General features: G+C 28.7%; 1 protein-coding gene across 1 annotated transcript in view; it reads left to right on the top strand.

Annotated features, from left to right (window-relative positions):
* The window catches only part of LOC113387433 (transmembrane and TPR repeat-containing protein CG4341-like), an 87,375-nt gene that overhangs the window by 53,125 nt on the left and 14,454 nt on the right, over nt 1–19,796 (top strand). The window contains exons 3-4 of the mRNA XM_026624849.1: nt 8,312–8,452; nt 8,546–8,630. Coding sequence (XP_026480634.1) covers nt 8,312–8,452; nt 8,546–8,630 — 226 coding nt within the window. The remainder of the gene's footprint in view (nt 1–8,311; nt 8,453–8,545; nt 8,631–19,796) is intronic.

Raw genomic sequence — 19,796 nt, 5'->3', positions numbered from 1 at the left:
TGCACATAAAATAATATATTCATAATGTACATATATCCTTGTTGCTAAGTCATGGGTTTTTTATTTATATCACATAATAATAAAAATTCCTATAAAAGTAACATCAAGATGTAGAATTTACATAAAAATTTAAATATTGTATATCAGTCTACGACTATTTAGACTTTGTAGCAATAGCCAAAACAAAAATTGATTGAAATTAGATAACACATCGTGTATGAACACTTGCATACAATTCAAATTTACGTGTTCTTAAATATATTTAAGAACAAGTCCTTTTTAAATAGTTTAATATTATTATACTGGTACTGATATTTTTGCATAAAATAATAATTGTGTTCTCATAAATTTTCCTAAAGCCACAATGACATAAAATAATTGAATATTATATTTAATACATATTTCTTCATACATGATTATGATAGCAGTCCTTTAATATTTCAACTGACCATACAATATGCTCAATGATTGCTTTTGCTGCTTTACGATCATAGGAACTTTAATATATAATATAAATGAGTATATGAATCTATTCAGATCAAAGACATTCCTTCCAGCTGATTTGCTATCGCCGAATGCATTTAGCGAATTATTGGATTGTATTTTCGCATCAGAGAGAACGCGCGTTCTGTACAAATGAGAAAACTTATCTGAACGTAAACAAGATTCAGGCATCGTTGATTTCCAATAACATCGTCCACATACATGTGGAACTTACTAGAGAAAAAATAAATTGTAGTAGATACACGCATTTGAGGTAGAAAATATTAGTTTTTTAAATTTTGTTAAATTAATAGATTTTAGCGAAGTCGATATATATTTTGGTGTTACCCTAACTAATGTTTTTGACGTTAACCTTTTAGTTATAAATGCTATTTGCATTAATAATAATACAGTTCCACAAAAAACAAGTTTTGCGATATATGTTTTTCAATGTATTTTTACAGTTGAATAGGAATGTAAGGTCAAAATGGTCAAACTGAAATTTTCTATTTAAAATTGTTTCTACATGATAATTGATCTATATGAAACTGATGTAAGGTCAAAATGGTCAAACTGAAATTTTCTATTTAAAATTGTTTCTACATGATAATTGATCTATATGAAACTAAATTCTGCCACGCATTTTTCATCTCTGTCGAGTATCTTTTTAAAGAAGCCGGCAGTTATTTACAAACATATTTAGAGATAACTGCAAATATGTTTGCACATTACCTAGAGCAAATGAGAAGTAAATATTTTTACAAATTACTGATGGATGCTATAATAAATTTACTGATTTGAAAAACATGTTGCAAAAATCCGTTACAATGGTGATTTAATAAGTAAAAAGCCAGGACACAGAAATTCTAAGATTTTAATCTCCTTGGGAAAATGTTTAGATTAGAAATTCTGTTAATTTTTTACTTTTTCGTTTTTTTTGCAGTTTGGTCTTCAATTTTGACTTTAGTTTATGTTTGGCAAATAATCTGGATTGTTTGCTTTAAAAATTTTTGATGAAATTGGCATACTTTTTTTAAACTCGTTTTTATTGATAGTTATCAATATTGATATATTGATATTTGATAGATATCAATTTTTATGGTAATTTAGATTTCGATTCCTTTAAAGCTATCTTAACCGTGATAATTTAGGTAACAATATACTTTGTAGTTAATTTATGAAAGAAATTAAGATGAAAATGATGAATTCAGGATATAGGTATAGAGACCAGTCGTCTTTCTTATGTACGTTTTTATTTTATTTGCTAAAACTGGTTTCAAAAATGCGATGATACTTTGAAAAACTTCGAGTGTGTTATTTTTGCGAAATTATAGGTCGATACTATTCATTAGAATTGGCAATAATTCATATATTAGCAAAAAAATTCTGAACTCATCTTGAAAATTTTAAAACTGTTGCCAATTTATCATCAAAACTCTAATTTCAAAAATATTAGTTGAAAATTGTATCTAAATAGCTATATCTCACTTCTAAATGATTAAGTGAATTATTTATTCGTGTCTGGGAGTTTATGCAACCTTTCATTAAATACAACTGCTATTTTCAACTAGTTATGCTTTTGGTAGTCTTTATTATATATGTACCTCAAACGAAACCCAAAATTCTAATGTATTTACCAAAATTGTGTTTACATTAATAATTCCATAAATCAAAAAACACGAACTTAATCTTAAATTATTTGTTATTCCTTATTGATGTATTTATCAAAGACCTTCTATTAGTCATGTTCAATTTAAATTTCAACTCCATTTTTTTTTAAATTTAATGGGTCGTCGTGTCGTTATTAATTTCACTCATTAACTAACTTTATTTTATATTAAAGTTTCGTCAAATAATTTATTATTCTATCAATTTCTTCAATTTCGACAAAACAAATTTCAATATATAAATTATTCCGCTCAACAGCAGAGGTAGTTTCAAATAAGGCAAATTCAATAAGGACAAAGCCACGAAGGAAAAAGCCGAAGGATGATCCTCGTCTAGCTGGAATCAAATGTATTCGGTGAATTAACTCAGTTAAACTGTGAATAAACGTCAACGACAAAACTTAAATTGAGTAGTCAACCGGCACTTTCTCGACGGCAATCTAAAGTATTATAAATTCATTATGCATCCAACAAGGATAAAGGAGAGAGAAGGAAGGACCCGGTCCTTTTTTGCATCACAAAACAAACTCTACGGACCGCAAACGGGGCGAAAAGTTTTTAAAGTGTTCCAGAGTACAAAAGACAAGCAAAAGGCAACGGGAACATCGGAATGGAATTAAAAGTTTTGCTTCGCTGTTTGGCCCTTGAGGGAACAAAACGCCACGGTATTGTCATTCGTAAAAAGAAAACGACCATTTGCGTTCGAGACGCACATATAATGTATACATTCTTAATAAACTTTAGTCTTAAAACGGAATTAAAAAGTTTCAGGGTAAAGAGTTATTAGCACACGCCGAGGCTATTTCATAATTTAGCGCTGGAATTACAGCGTTGTAAACACTCCATGAAAATGTTAATTATTTCAAACTTTTAAAAAATTACCCTTAGAAATATATGTATACAAATATATATATATATATATATATAAATATATATATAAATATAATGTATAAAAAACATTATCTGAAAATTTTAGCTTCTAATATTAACTTTAAGATAGTCCGCTAAAGATTCTTCTTCCTAAGTTAATACTTATTTTATAAAATACATCAGTTTTTTTTTCAAAATTTGTTATTTTTCATCAAAATAAACAAATACAATGTTCTTCTGAAAATTTTAATTTACTTGTCGCTATGTTATAAAATTCCAAAAAACAAATAGAATTTTATTCATGTTATTTCTATTTCCAAGCCATTTTATCCATATTTGGTTGGAGTGCTGACTATACTAAAGTTAATATTAAAAGCTAAAACTTTTAAAGATATTTTTTATCATTTTATAAGCATTTGAGTCTCTGGAAGCAAAAAATTTCCAAAAAATACAAATATATAAATATATACCTTAAAGATTTTGATTTTTTTTTTGTTCGACGTTGAGACATAATTTTGAGTGTTAATTTGCAGCCAATCGTTGAAGTAAAAGAAACGATAAATATAAACTATTTATTTATAAGTTTCGACACTGTTATGTGTCATCATTCAGCAATTTTTTGATATTTTTACAGTATCACACCAGGAAAAACAATAAAAAAATTTAAATTATTAAAAATTGCTGAATGATGACACACAACAGTGTCGAAACGTATAAATAAATAGTTTATATATTTCTTTTTTATTTCGACGATTGGCTGCAAATTAACACTCTACAATATATATATATATATATATATATATATATATTTTCTTAAATATATAAATCTACTGTACGTGTATTGTCAATAAACGCCTATTATTTGATAAATAATTTTCAATTGTGTAAATGCACATACAATATGTGGTTTTGAACTGAAAAAAAGTGAAAAAATGGGAAAATAAATATTGTTTGACATATAAAATAAGAACTATCAAAATAAATGTCAATTTGCTTGATATCTGAGCTTAAACGATGTTATATAATACGTCATCATAAGTAAAAAAATATTATTTAGTGATATGCCAGAGACTAAAATATCAAATATAAATAATAAAATAAACTTAGCTTGATAGTTGGCTGTTCAAACAATATCAGTTTATTTGAAATTTGTACTTAAATACGATATATTTGCAGTCAAAGAAAACTAGAAAATTTCTCGGTATGCATATAAACTGACACATCTTGTGGAGAAAAACGTGATTTTCCAGGATTCTCAAAAACATTTTTATGATAAAATTCATTAAGTTTTTTTGATTCCTTTTTACTGAATTATCCAATAAAATTTCCATGGCTCGAGCTAAACTTTTTCTGATAATATTGTGTTAAATTTCAAAATTTTTATAATTTTTTTAGTTTTTCCGTTAAAAACAATACAACTATTGTTTGTATAGCGGGATTTTACTCTATAAAACATTTTATCTCGATTGAGACAATACAGAACTTTGCGCACAATTCGAATAGCCAAATGCTTTCCAAAATATCTAATATTATTTCAAACTGCCAAATTATAAATTAGTTACCACAATTATCTTCCCATAGGGTAAGTTATAGTAATCGTAAAAGAACGATAATGAAAACTTTTATATATTTTTACGCTTTAGATGTTTTTTGAACATTTTGAAATTCCGTAGGAAAAACGGATGTGTGTGTGTGATTGCTCAGATACAAATTTTTGTCAATGATTTTGAAAACACGGTTCAGTCGATTTAAATTTAGAAAAAAGATTTCAAAAATAATTTTGAAACTTTTCTAACAAAAATAATTTTTAGTACGAAAAGTAGAATTTGCCTTAAGGCACAATGCTATACACCACTGGCTATAACTTAAATGCAATATCTGTTTATTTTACAAAATTTACATGAGAGAGCTTGTCTATATCATGTACTATCAACTATTATTTGAATTTTAGCCTCCTGGTGACCACTGTTATAATTCAGACCGGCGCTGGAATTAATTAATTAGCTTCCCTCTCAATCAGCAACATAAATAATTTTCAGTCGTTTCCCCGTATCTGTTCTGTCGACTTTTATCTTGGCAAAATCGTTCGCCGGTAAAGTACATACACGTCATTGCAATATACGAGCACGCGTTGGCTCAACAGACAATTCAATTATTCGGCCCGTCAGCCATGACCATTTCTAGTGCTCTTGTAGCCGCTACTGCCGGCTACGGCGGTCGTACTTGCCAGCGGTTCGTGGTGATACTTCGAGGGAAAACGAGAGCTGGGCAGCCTTTTGGAAATAAATTTCTACTAGTGGGGTGCATGGCATTGTGACTTAAGTCAAATTGCTGGAACTTTCCGTACAGTAATCTCGGTTCGAAACCCAAAAAAAATACACAAAATATGCACGCATTATTAAAATCCCTATAAAATATCCGATAATTTGATGTACATATGCCAAATAACATTTTTTAACACATTTTTATTGAGAGTCTATAACCGCTGGACCTGCCTTCCCAAAAATTTAATCAGTTCTTCATCTTGTCAATACAAGTAATATTTTGTATTATTAAAATCGGACGCTCCGTTCTCTTAAAATCAGAGTTACGTTTTTGGCATCTTCGGAACCTGCCTTCACGAAAAACTAATCAGCACGTCTCATTATCAATACGAATCGAATATTTTTTGAATAATTGAAATCGGTTGAACAGTGTTCCCGAAATCGTCAGCGAAAATTTGTATCCGCACACACACACACACACATTTATCAACTTTTTCTAATGTATGCCAAAATATTTATAAACCTTTGAAACGTAAGAATATATAAAAATTTTCAATTTCGAATTTTTTACGATTACTATAACTTACCCTACGGGCCAAAAAACGAATGAGTCTAAATGGGATACATAATAGAAAAATGATCAATTGATCAATGATCAATGATCCGGTTAAAATGCTTATGTTATGTTAACGATCTATATTGTTCAATATATACGAATGAGATGGTAGTCACAAAAAGCTACGTCTTTGCTGCTCGATCGGGCGTCTTACACAATATTTACTTCTAAATCCTAACTTCATACTAAAACAACCGTAGAACAGAACATAATTCGACTTCACACAGGTGTTATTATATGTAACAATAAAATGCTGTACTTATGGTAACATTGTTGTTGGACATTTGTGCCAACTGGGGGTTACGATTTAGAAGTAAGTAGGATTGAGTAAATATCTGTTTTGAAAAATATAGTTTTTTGACAGTTGATGACTATCAACATACCAATTTTTGTAATTAATCAAAAGAGGCCCAAAACATAACATAACTGATTTTATTCAGATAATCGACCCTAATTTTTTTATTTTTAAATTGTCAAATTTGCTTGTATTTATTCATTAATGTTTTTACTTTATTAAGATTGTATAAAGGTTTGAACAACTTAAAATTGAAAAAAAAGCAATTGTACTTTTTACTGAATCATTTGTATATTGTGCCATATTTTACCTTATATAATGAAATATACCATTCATTTCAAATAACGTTGGATAAAATAGAGCAGGACTCAAATGTTCAATATGACTTTCAGCAATTATACTGTCTAAAGCAAATGAACTACATCACAACACTTAGCACGTATAAAACAAAGAACTATCGAACGTTATTAGGTCAAATTTCTAGTTGATTCATAATTATAGAAAGAATATTTTACCTAATTATCAAAATTTGTCGTTTACAAAACTGCCCGAAGGCAAAAATGTCAAATTTCTTATTTTTAATTTTAAAAGGATATTACAAATGATATCTCACATACGAATTTTATTATCACATTTTTTATAAAAATCACACTGTACGTAACCTTGATCTGATATATCGTCAAAAATATACATCAACATAATTTCGGTAACAATAACTTGTCTCTTGTAAAATTGCTTATTTTACATTAAATAACTTTTTAGCTCACTGTTTTCTTATTGTTTAATTATGCCAGTGTAAATATTTAATTGTTCATCTTTATCCCAACCGTATGTAAGGTTGTCAAGAGGTTATAAAAATAAAACTGTTGAATCTAAATTAAAAATAACAAGACATCTTATATAAAAATTAGATTGCGTATATGCACTTGAAAAAATTGAATTCAGATGCCATGAACGAAAAAAATACTTCTGTAATAAATATTGAAATATGGCAATTTATCCTCTAATATCGATGTCACAAATCTATGGTAATCACTGATTACACATCTTTTATCTTCTACTTTAAAACAGTAACGTTAAGAATGTGCTACTTTACTTGTTTTTGATATAATGTGTGCGGACCTTCTTGCCCGCGCACTTTTGAACTCCGCTCTATCCATAAATATAAATATTATTCATACCCAATGTTGCTTATTTATAAGTAATAGCCGACAATAGTTAACTAACTAGGACAGATAATGTAAATTGTATTTATGATATAAGTAATTATCAAACTTAATGTAATAAATAACAAAAATAACTACATTTTATAACCTTTCATGAAAATTCAATTAAAATTTAGAATGAATTTTTAAATAATACAAAACTATTTAGTTTCGTTTTACATTGGTATGTTTTGACTCAATTTAGGCAGATTAATACTATAATAGTTCATTTTAGATGACCTTACTATTAACTGACTTTAATAATAAAATACTGGTATCTCAAAAAGCTGAGTGACTTAAGAATTCGTATAGTCTTCCAGTTTTAGACAATATTAAAGACTTTTATTGCTTTGTCTATATATTCTATATTAAGATCGTCATGCATAATCTTATTTGTGACGAACCAAGGAGCATCTGCCTCAAAATTTTAGACTGGAAAAGAAATTTGATGCACTTATTTAAATCAAAATTACAAACCACGATCTTTCTTCAAAATATAATATTTAACTAAAAATTTCTACCTCTGGGTTACTGTATCCACGTCTATTAATACAGTACTTTCCGAAAGGCAAACAATCGCGCACGGATACGTGGAAATTTAACCTGTGTGCATGTAACGCACAAAGCATACGTCACTTGATGTCACTAAAATGCACTTCGGAATTCGAGGACGAAGTCAAATAGAGCTGTCTGATTGCTGAAAATAGAATTGAGTAATGAAAGCCCTCGAAAATATATCTGATTGATTTACATTCAATGAATAAGGATTTATGTAATACTTTGAAGTGTGCTTTTCATCTCGGTGAACGTAAAAATTCTATCTGCTCTACACATAAAATTTACTAATTAATTTAATGATGAATTCAAATATAACCTGAATCGATTTTTATTTATTTATTTTTCTATTTCAGGGTATTTATCACAGACTAGGAGATACCCTAGCAAGGCTTAACCAGTGGACAGAAGCTGAACGTTTTCACAGGGCCGCTTTGGACGCCCAACCAGACCATGTGCCGGCCCATCTGTCGTATGGAACCATGCTTGCCCAAAATGTAAGTTGATATAAGACACATTTATATTTTTGTGATTTTTAATTACTAATTTATAAAGATTGATAGTTATATTTTTTGTATTTATAATTTTAGAGTAGTAGAGCAGCTGAAGCAGAGCAATGGTTTAAAAGGGCCATGAAGTTGGCCCCGAATGATCCTAGTGTTTATCATCACTATGGTAAGTGATTTTTAAATAAATTTTTTGTATATTGAAGAATTTTTTTAAATAACTAGCATTGTAACGTTTCTTTCTGAAGATTTTACGGCTTTACTGTTGATACGAAATAAAAAAATAAATGAATAAGCAGAACTATATGAATTTTGAATCTTACTGTTAATGTGAATACTTTCAATTCTTCACAAATTGTATTTGCAAATCTAATAATTATTCTAAAAAAATGATAGTAATTGATTCAATTATTTCAAAATATAAATGAAAATATATGTACTTATATTATACTATTAGAGTAAGGTATTCACACCCTAATTCTGGCGCATCCAAAATGATAGCTTTCAAATTTATATTGTTAAACTACTAATATCTACTACAATTAGTTACTACTACTAAATAACACTATTTAGTTATTATTATACTATTTCGGCATACCGATTGAAAAAAATAAGAATTTCTGAAAATTAAGCTGATTAAAGTGCAATATAATATTTATTCTGAATTTTCATCATTACGAATATTACCAAAATTTTACAATTTTATATCAAAGTATGTTTATGCTCTGCAATTATAGAAAAATAATGGTCAATCATTGAATAATTTTGGAACAGAAATGATTATATATATATAATCAATTTCTGAAACATCTTGAATAAAAACTTGAGCATTTAGATTATACAAAATATTCATTATGATATATATTGGATTGCAACTGGAAATAGAATATGATATATATTGCATTGTAACTGGAAATAGGTTCTATGAGTTGTTTTTGTTGCATATTTCTTAACTTTATTACATTTTTCACTATGTGATTTTACACTACTTTACAATTTTATCTCATTGAATTGGAAATAAGTATATGGGGCACCATATATTCTTTTTATTAATGATCAATATTATAAAATTAGCTGGGAGCAAATTTTTTTGCCTTACTACTTTTCTCCATAGTTTTTGCCTACCCTTTTCATTGGATAATGTATGCCACCAAATGTATTGCATTTAAGGTTTATAATATCAACTGATAATCTGATATCAGACTGCTCGATATCAAGCCACCCCAAGTTGGAATCAAATCCTGAATTAGACTCTACAATCCAAGTTCTTACCATGGTTGGCTCATGTGCGTAAAGAAGTAGTACTATAAAATATGCATAATGATGGATATCATTACAATAGTTGACTTTTTTTTGAAAACTTAATAATGTAATTAGAGTCATACTTCAAATACGACATGATCGGTTTGTCATTGTAATTAGCATTTAGGACTTGAACCTTTATTAGAGAAGTGAAGTAATTGCTGATAAATGAATTTTATAATATTCATTCATACAGTGGAAAGCTATAATATAACAATCTTAAGCAATTTAGCAATAAATGAACTAGCAATAATTAAACTGCATAGATGAAGTATATCTGTATATAAATAATATACAAACTATAGTTGTGCTTGATCTCTTGTTTAGAGTAAAAATTTGAATATCAATTCATTCTTCATTTCTATGAAATATGAACAATTACGGATGTCATTTACAATAGTCCACATTATTTTCAATTTTTTCTATGTGTAATTGAAGAAGGCTTCACGGTTTAACAAAAAAAAGCATTTTGAATTCATAACTTCAACAATACATCACATACACGTGTTTTATTTTCATCACTAATTGATATATTTGTTTACGTACTGTGTTATTTTTACCTTTATCTAATAAATGTTTCGAACTCATTAATCATCATTTTTCTACATGAACTGACCAGAACTTTTACGGATAACAAAATATTTTTTCTATCTTTGTCGGACATGCAATGATAAATTCTCTTAATGCGCTGTGGGACCGACGTTAAATTCTACTTTGTTTCCGGCACTCAGTTATATGTTTATTCCCAAACCGCAAGAGGTCGTGCCATAGACGGTTCGCTTCCATATTTCGCATTTTGCATATTTCAAACTAACAGCAAACAGAAAAAATAAATAAATAAAATGAAAGGAAAAAATTCTCACATATTCTCACTGTGAGTGCCGAGAGAATGGTGAACTCAAAGTCGTAGGCGCACTGCGCGCTCCGCGTCATGTTTGAGTAATGACACCGCTGAGTATGAAGTTCAGAATATAGAAAATATTCAAAGATATTTACTCCTACGTATATATACACATGTCAATGTACACATATATGTATATACATATATGAATTCAAACCTGCGTTCAAGACAACTTTAAATCATGCAGAAGTAATCTCCATTTTCCATGAAAATAAGGATCACAAATGTGTCTCCAATTGAAAATAGACCATATGAGTAAAGAATTGCAAATTACATTTGGAACTTGACAACACACTTTAGTTTTCTTTAAACGAATGCTTTTAAAATTCTACCAATTTTAAGACACTTCACTTTTTTCTCAAATTCATAATTCATCAAAGAGTTTGAATTCTCGAAAACTTGAGGCAATTGTGTCATTATTTTTTTGCTGTGGTCCTAGAAATGTTATATGCTATCACATATTGAAAGTTTAAATGAATAAATTTAATAGAAATAGGTCGAAACAAACAAAAAATCGTAAGCCTAAGGTTCACACGCGATTGAAGTAAAACTTATGTGCTACTGTACAAGATGGCATTTAATTAAAATTAAATACATCATATAAAAATTTTGAATAATGTTTATTAGTAATATGGTAACACTCGTGATGCACACATTTATTAATGTCAACCATTATACACATTTATATAATGATAAATTATAAATATATTTAAAATAGCATTAAAAATATGTATATTATTTAAAAACAATAATGTAATTAAAATCATACTTCAAATATGACATGATCAGTTTGTCATTGTAATTAATATTTAGAAATGAACCTTCATTAGAAAAATGAAGTAATTGTTGATTAATAAATTCTATAATATGCGTTCACACAGTGGATTATGTTAAACAACGCCTAAACAAATAAATCATCATGTAATTGAGTTTGAAGAACTTCATGTAATTAAAATTAACATTCATTCATTGACTTCTTGTAATTTTTTACTTTTTTGTTGGCGATATGATCTCATACTTTGAACAGCTATAGTAACTGTCTTGCCTAAGAAACAATATCTAATTAATAAACTTGCGTTTAGTACACGGCCCAAATATTTAATTTGTTTTATTATTTTCAAGAAACAGAGTAAATTATTTTTCTTATTCAGGCATTTTTATTAAATCGATATTGGTAATACGATGTAACTTTAAAATGTTTATTTATATCTATGCCAATTTCCTTGTTGATATTGGTACGCATAAAAAGTTGATGCCGGCACGCATACAGCGACAGATATTCACATACACGACGGCTAATCACAATCGACCCGTATAGAATTGATCTCATCGAGAGCGAATGATAAACAGTAACGGACTTCCGTTGCATTTGTACAGATGTACAACCTAGCCGCGCATAAAGGAGTTTTACTTCAAAAATTAACACAATTTTGCCAAAGCTCCAGGTTGCACTTAAAGGCTTATAGTCCTCAACTATCATAAAATAAAATTCCATGTACAAATTTAAACTTTTAAGTGCATTTTAGAGCATTGATAGAACTGTGGCTAATTTTCGGTTATTGTAATTGAGTTTTATTAATTTTGTTCATTTAAATCTTGGTTTTGTAACCGCAAATGACATTTTTAGGACCACAGTCAAAAGTTATGACTCAATAAATGAAACTTAATCAATCGAATTTAAAATGAAAAACATTGTAAAGTATTTATAAGAATTATATAAACTGAATTGCCAAGTTAAAGTTATTTGTTTGAAATATATAAGTAAGCTATAGAACTTTAGCTTGTATTGGAATTAAAATTCGAATTATTTTTGATATTAAAAAAAATATTTTTTTGAAATTGAAAAAACAGAAGCAAAAAGTGTTCTAAATCATTTAAATGGAATGCTTTGTTCTCTCAAAAACTGACATGTTTTACACATTTTGCTCCGTATCTCCGAAACGGGTGGACCTGTCTTTGCGAAAGTTAATCACCTCACACTCTCTATCACTTCGAATTGTTTTGAATGTGTTTTGAATCATTCCAATCGGATACCCGGTTAACCGGGTATTCCCGCAGAAATTCCGAACTGGGGATTCTTCCAGAAAGAGTACCATTTTCTACACTCTCGGATCTCGGAAACGGCTGGTCCGATTTTTTCCCAAAAACTAATGACCACTAATCCCCATCAGTAGGAATCGACTACTTTTTCAATCATTCAAATCGGTTGAGCGGTACTACCGAAAACGTCGACTAAAAATTGTATCCACACATACATACACTCACACACATGCATTTTTCTGAAGTTCAGAAATCTCTAAAACGTGAAGATATGCAAAAAATTGCATTTTCGATTTCTAGCCCATTACTATAACTTACCCCACGGGAAGTTAATAATTAATATAATCATAAATGCAATGGAATCTAATACCGCAGTCATGAAATCGGTTTCTTATCCGTGTATAGGAGCGATGCTCTACCCGTATAAATGGTTTCGAGTAATATGTAATAATTATCTTACCTCTGTAATCTGATAGTAATTAAAACTAATTGAATCAGTATTTTCCATAACAGAGATCTGTGAAGTTCCGAACACTTTGCTTTGATGATACAAGACCAGTAGGTACCGAGCAAACGTGCAGGAAATTGTATGAAATAACTCATCGTCTTTGATGGCGGGCGCAATATACGTTAATTAATTCCGAGTTAACTTCTGTTTATTTAGTTTCTCGTGCTCTACTAGTGATATGAATTCTACCAGTTATGAGAATTTATCTGCTTTTGCCAGACCGTATATGTCGGAATTTCCATTTGGCGTTTATCTCTTAGCGCAAAACGGCTGCAAAAACTTTTGAGAAAAGCTGCGAAGAAAAGTCAGGGCTTGGACAAAAATATATAGCGAAGAAAAAGTATATGTGGAACTGATGAACCAGTTTCATGATTTCAATCGCTTTCATATTGATAAATTCTTAACAATTTACTAGAAAACAAACACGATTTGTTTATCCTCTCTTTATAGCAATGCTGTATTAATATGAGTAAATAGATTATATTAGCTAAACACTATTGGCCAATTTACAAGAGAAATAGTATAATATAGAAAACACGCCATGCCAAATTATATCCTGATCGAACCATCGCAACAATTGGAACACATATCAAATTTTATTTGTGAAAATGTCCAATCTTCTCATTGTTTGTCACATAAATATAATACACTGTTTTAGTATATTATATATAAATGTACTGGTACCAAATATCCAATGTAGATAACTTATGTACTAATCTTTGTGTATCATTCAATTTATATAATGAAACTAGCAAACCGGTCGAACTCCGTTACACCACCAGATGGTTTCATTTTATGTAACATACACGTGATTGATTTGATGGTTTCCAATTGAAATGTTAGGAAACGAATAACTTATTTTTTTACATTTTTTACATTTTTTCCACAATTTCACAGTGAACACAATGCCGGTTTGTCACATAAAAGTAACTTAGCAGAAAACAATGAATAGCTGTCAACCAAATGAGTAGTAGTCAAACAAAAAATATTAGTTTGTAGAACATGCTAAGTATCAGAGATGACTCTGTATGTAAAAAAAGAAAAAGTGTTTTCCGCTTTTCTGTTGTTTCTTCAATTTTCTTTGCTATAAACCTCACGGAGTCCGAGACCTTTCCAACGAATGCAAAATCGTCGAAATCGGTTCGTTATTTCTGGAGTTATATCGTCAGGAAGGAAAACCCGATTTATTTTTATATAATAGATATATGTTTTTAAACTTTTGTAATATAATTAAAAAAACTTAGGATATAATATGGAACGTAATTAGAAAAACATAGGCATATTTAAATTAGGCGTTAACATAAATTTTATGTAACTGTTTTTATTATTACTTTATTAGTATTTTGAATATAGTAACAAAATATAAATAATAGTTAAAAAAATGTAATTTAGAGCGATATTCCAATTTAATCATTTCTTTATGTGTCGCATGAATTATTATCCTCAAAACTGTGAATAAATGCATTATCCACTCGAGTTTTTCATATTTGTGTTTATTACAATTTGCTAGCACAATGATTTTCATGTAAACTATTGTACTCTTCCTGAAGAAATAAAAATATAATTCTGCTAGAAAGTTCCACTTGTATTTAGAATTATTCTGAGCTGTTTCAGAAAATTTGTATAAAATTATGTGTGCGTGTATAAGAGCCAATTTTTGACCTTTCGTTGATGTTTGGTACGATAACGCAAAAACTTTTGTCGATATTTACGCAAAATATTCGAAAAAGTTCAATTTCAGTGTTTACAAGTTAAGTGGTTATAACTATGTAACATAACTTACCATACCAATACAATTCATAGCCTAAAGGAATATCCTGAAATAATATAGTCCTACGAAAAGTGGTATTATTATAAAAAATCTTTAAAATTCTAGTATATACAAGCTCGTGTTTGTGCGCAATAATCAACTTAATTACTGGTACATTTATTTATTTGAAACATTAATTGAAAATCGTATTGATCAAGAAAACCGGAAGTCTTTGCAACTCGCATAAAAGCAAAATGTAACTTACATCTAATCTTCTCTAAAAATATCCTTTTGTATATTAATGTCAAACACACTTTTTCAAAAAAATTATCCTTCGTATTTTTCTTGTTATGTGCATTAACTTATTTTATATTTGAGTTAGAAATATTTATATATAGTTACATATTCAGGTTTTACATCTAAATGATTTATTTGAGTTATTGAAAATAAGTTGTCAATTTATATGATACTTCTCTATATAAATATTTATTTTTGAAGATACGTGTGGATATATGCTTTCATAGAAAAGTTTGAGAAATTTGATCTATCACATAATTACATTTTTTTACAATTTATTATATTGGGAGTATTTATTCTTTTCAAATTATCTCAGATTATACAACAACTCGTTTTCGATCCTTTACCAACCCTGCCGAAAAGTAAGTTAAATGCGGGTTGCAGTTGCTAACTTTTGCTCTCGCAAAGTCGTCGTGCAAGTTCCTACTTTGTCCTGTTAGTTTTTTCTTATTATATTATTTTCTCTATTTCTAAATGACATTTTGCGATGTTATCACGCATGAACGGCACTTTATACTATTACACAAGGGGCATTTCTGAAAACCCTAATATGCCACAACTGAAAAAAATTAAATAAGTTTTTCTTTATAGGAAAAATTGTTGGGATATCGAATGAAACAGATGTAGAAGTTCAAAATCCGGTTAGAAGTTTAATAACATATTGTGAAATATTTTGTTATACAAAAAGTAGGTCGTTTATGGAAATAAAAGTGTTAGACTTTGTTAGGAATAATGTTCTGGAGCACAGATTTTTTGTGTAGTTATAAAATAACGAAAGTAAGAATTAGACTTTGCTAGAAATTATGTTGTAAAGCATCGATTTTTTATGTAGTTATAAAATAATATTCAATACTTCCAAGCCATATCAATATTTGCTTTACCTTGCTAATTTATTTAAATTCTTGATTCACTGATTAGACAGATATTTATATGAACAAAGGAAATTTTATAATTATATTAATTATTATAAGTGTTTTTAAAGTTAGCTAAAGAAAAGCTTAAGAGCTTATGCCAGAGAAGCAAGACTTATTTTAGAAATAAACAGTCGAAAGCTTTATCTAAATATTATAATTTCTATTCTTATAGAGATTAAGAAGATAATTGTATTAATCAACTTATGACTCTTGAAATTAAATCGATTATCACAATTATCAATTTAATTACATGTGCTACTTTTACCTCATTGAATAACTGCTTGTACCAAATCAAACAAAGTATAAAAAAGAGACTGATATGATGTTTCTAGTTTTTATATTTTAATTAGATATTTGATCATGTCTTATGCTCTATATTTAGATTAGCAATTTCTTGAAAATCAATTTAAAACGTAACATCACACTAACACGTTAACACACATTCATAGGCACGTACAAAAATTTCACATGAAAAGCAATTTCACAAGAATAATACTTAACGAAGTTATTTATAGGATTTTTTTCTTTTCATAATTGAATTTATAACTCTAGTTTTGTTCTACTATTTGATTTTGTTTGATTTTCCGTTGCCCTGCATTGCCTTTGGCTGCCAAAATAAATAATAATGTTCCTATTGTTTTTACATAATATTTTTGAATTTTACATAATGAATGATCTTAGCAATTGAGTAAATTGTGAATCATGTAAATATTTCTAAGTTTTTTGAAAGATTATTTTTTCATAAACATGATTTTTAAGAAGATGCTATTTTAAAAATCTCGATCGCCAGGATTACTATAAGGAGTATGTTTTTCTCGTGTCATTATGTCTCGCCGCATATACAGACGTGAATAAGGCCCGACAGCAAAACCCTTTTTGGCACACGACCAAAAACACTCATCACATTTAACTGCGAATCTTGTCGCCTGGAAAGGTCGAACAGAGGTACACCTAGGGCTTTTGAAGGGTGCCATGGTCACAGGTTCAAAAACTTAGAGGATAAAGGCTAGGAACGAATCTATACGTTTTTAATATTCCTTTAATTAAATTCTATAAAAAAAGTAAAAAAATAGCATGAACTTTAACCCTTTGACTCGCAAATTGCAGAATATACGTATTGTGCAGTAGGGGCCAAAAGGGTTAAACTAAGTAAGGGTTAAACTAAGTAAGGGTTAAAATTTGGAAGATATTTTTTGCCACGATTCCAGATAATTGATAATAATATAAATTCTACATAGGTAATTATAATTCTAATATATATATATATATATATATATATGTATATTTAATAAAGAAAATATGAATACAATAGATACACTTCTAACTTCCTTTGTGTTCGAAATATCAAAATATATAATATAATATAAATATTCTGTATTTCTTATAATAGATTCACTAACTTAATAATAGGTTTATTGCTCCTGCTTTTTTCCATATTTTTATATTTATTTTTATAAATGATTTTGTTATAATATAGAGAAATATTTGTTTAAATAGATTACTTGTTTGAAAATTTGGTTCTGATGACCAAATATTTAAAAAAAAATGAAAGTGATTTCAACAACGCCAAGTTTTGAAGAGCAATTTAAAATACAAATTATAGTTCTTTCGAAATTATAGACTTGAAGGTTTTAATCAAAAACTTTTTTTCTTTGTTACATGATCTGATGATATGATGATATTCAGCTATATCATACTATCACTGCCATTTGTTTTTATAAAAAATTTGATTTGCTAATTTTATGTTTTCTCGGCCTTTCAAGCCATTCTGAATAGAATGAGACCAAGTTTGGAAAAAGTAAGTGTTAGTGTGTGTGTGTATGTGATCTGTTTTTGGACCCTTTTGTCGACATTTTCTGAAAAACGTCTAAACCGATTTCAAAAATTTAAAAATCATTCGATGTAACTCGATAATGACTTACGTTCGTCAGTTTTGCGCATAGATCGTGCGAGTCGTTTCTTTGTCAATAGCAGAAAAGTAATAAATGTCTTAAAACTATTTGAAACATATTGGTTGGAGATCGACCTGAATAATTTTTGGTAAGATTTGTTGGCACAAGTTCTTACAATCAACTGTTAAAAAAAATTCGATGGTCTTTATAAATTTTTTTTGGCTATAATAAGTGTATCATTATCTAGAACATACTATAATATTACGGACTATTACGGATAAGTTATGTATGTACTTTTAAAAATTAAAAGTTTGGAAAAATAAGTAACACTTTTTTGACGTTTGTTAAAATTAGATCTTTTCTCAAGAACGGTGGAGTTGTTCAGCCATTTTAAAATTCGTCGTGGAGTTTTCAGCCATTTTAAAATTCAGATTTTATAGAATCCTGAAACTGTTATATAATTTGCTAAAAAAAATTCTAAAATAATCTGATATGTAATAATCTAATCTACTCGTAGACATCCACTAAATGTCCACTTTAGCCAAACATAACTTCAAAGCAACTGCGCTGATATCTACTTGTAGCAAACTTGTTCAATCTTTTATATATGTTTATATATATATATATATATATATATATATATGTTTATATATATATACATATATAAAGGCTCGTTGCACGTTGCGATTAAAGGGTCGAGATGCTCGTGGGTTATGCGATCTCCCCGAGGTGATATACACCCGTAGCATTCGTTGACACGGTTCTCACAAATAATGCAAGAAGACGTCCTGTAGGCGACCACCTTTATGGCTGCAGATAATATGATAACTTGAGATATTACTTCTCGTTTTTGCTACTTGCCAACTATATGTGAAATACTGTTATTGCTAAGGTTCGTGGAAATGTAGTAAACCATATTAATAGATAGGAACTAGATCGCGATCTACACAGTTTGTAAACTGTACAACGTTTGTGTGAAATTTAAGATAACGAATATTATTAAAGATGTCTTATAGAACAAATATAAATGTTGTTAATTTGTTAAATATTGGTAGATTTTAAGCGTGAATATAATGTTTCTGTCTTCGAATGGCTTATTAATAAATGGCATAGTGAAAAAAGGTGTATATCCAGCAATCACAATATAAATGACCATATAAATGACAATTTCTGAAAACCCATAACAAAAGTATTTTCTCGCCTTTTTAGTTTTTTAGATTATGAGCACTGTTGTTTAGTTTACGAGACCTTAAAGAATTTTCAGGTATACGTTTTTTTATTGTATATCAAATTTTCACTACTGTCCTATGGATATTCAGTTAATATAATGGCTAATGGTAATTGATTGTAATTGTTTGTAGAAGTAACCTGTGTTACTTGCATTTAACTATAGGAATTTAGATTGTTACGGGTACATATTACTCTATAAACTCAATTGTGGGTGATGTTTGCAATTTAGTCTTTTTGGAAGGTTGTCTTTATGTAGTTTTCTGGCGGGATGGTAACGTATACGGTATTTCATTTTTTTTAAATTTTTATTATAATATTGTTAATTTTAAGTTAGGATTAGCACTTTTCTATATAGCCTCTATTAGGGCTTACATGTAGGTGGGATTAATAAAACCAACTAAACCTTTACTATAGCAAGACTATTGTAAACAATAGAAAATAGTAAATTAAGTTAAGAAAATAATTTTACAAGAAATAAATCAAATGAATAGTCCTTCCAAC

The sequence above is a fragment of the Ctenocephalides felis genome, unplaced genomic scaffold, assembly GCF_003426905.1.
Source record: "Ctenocephalides felis isolate EL2017-DRISC unplaced genomic scaffold, ASM342690v1 CF-g0.4_SCAFFOLD_00845, whole genome shotgun sequence".
Classification (NCBI taxonomy): Eukaryota; Metazoa; Arthropoda; class Insecta; order Siphonaptera; family Pulicidae; genus Ctenocephalides; species Ctenocephalides felis.
Note: the sequence above shows the minus strand (reverse complement) of the source record. Positions and strands in the feature narration are given on the sequence as shown.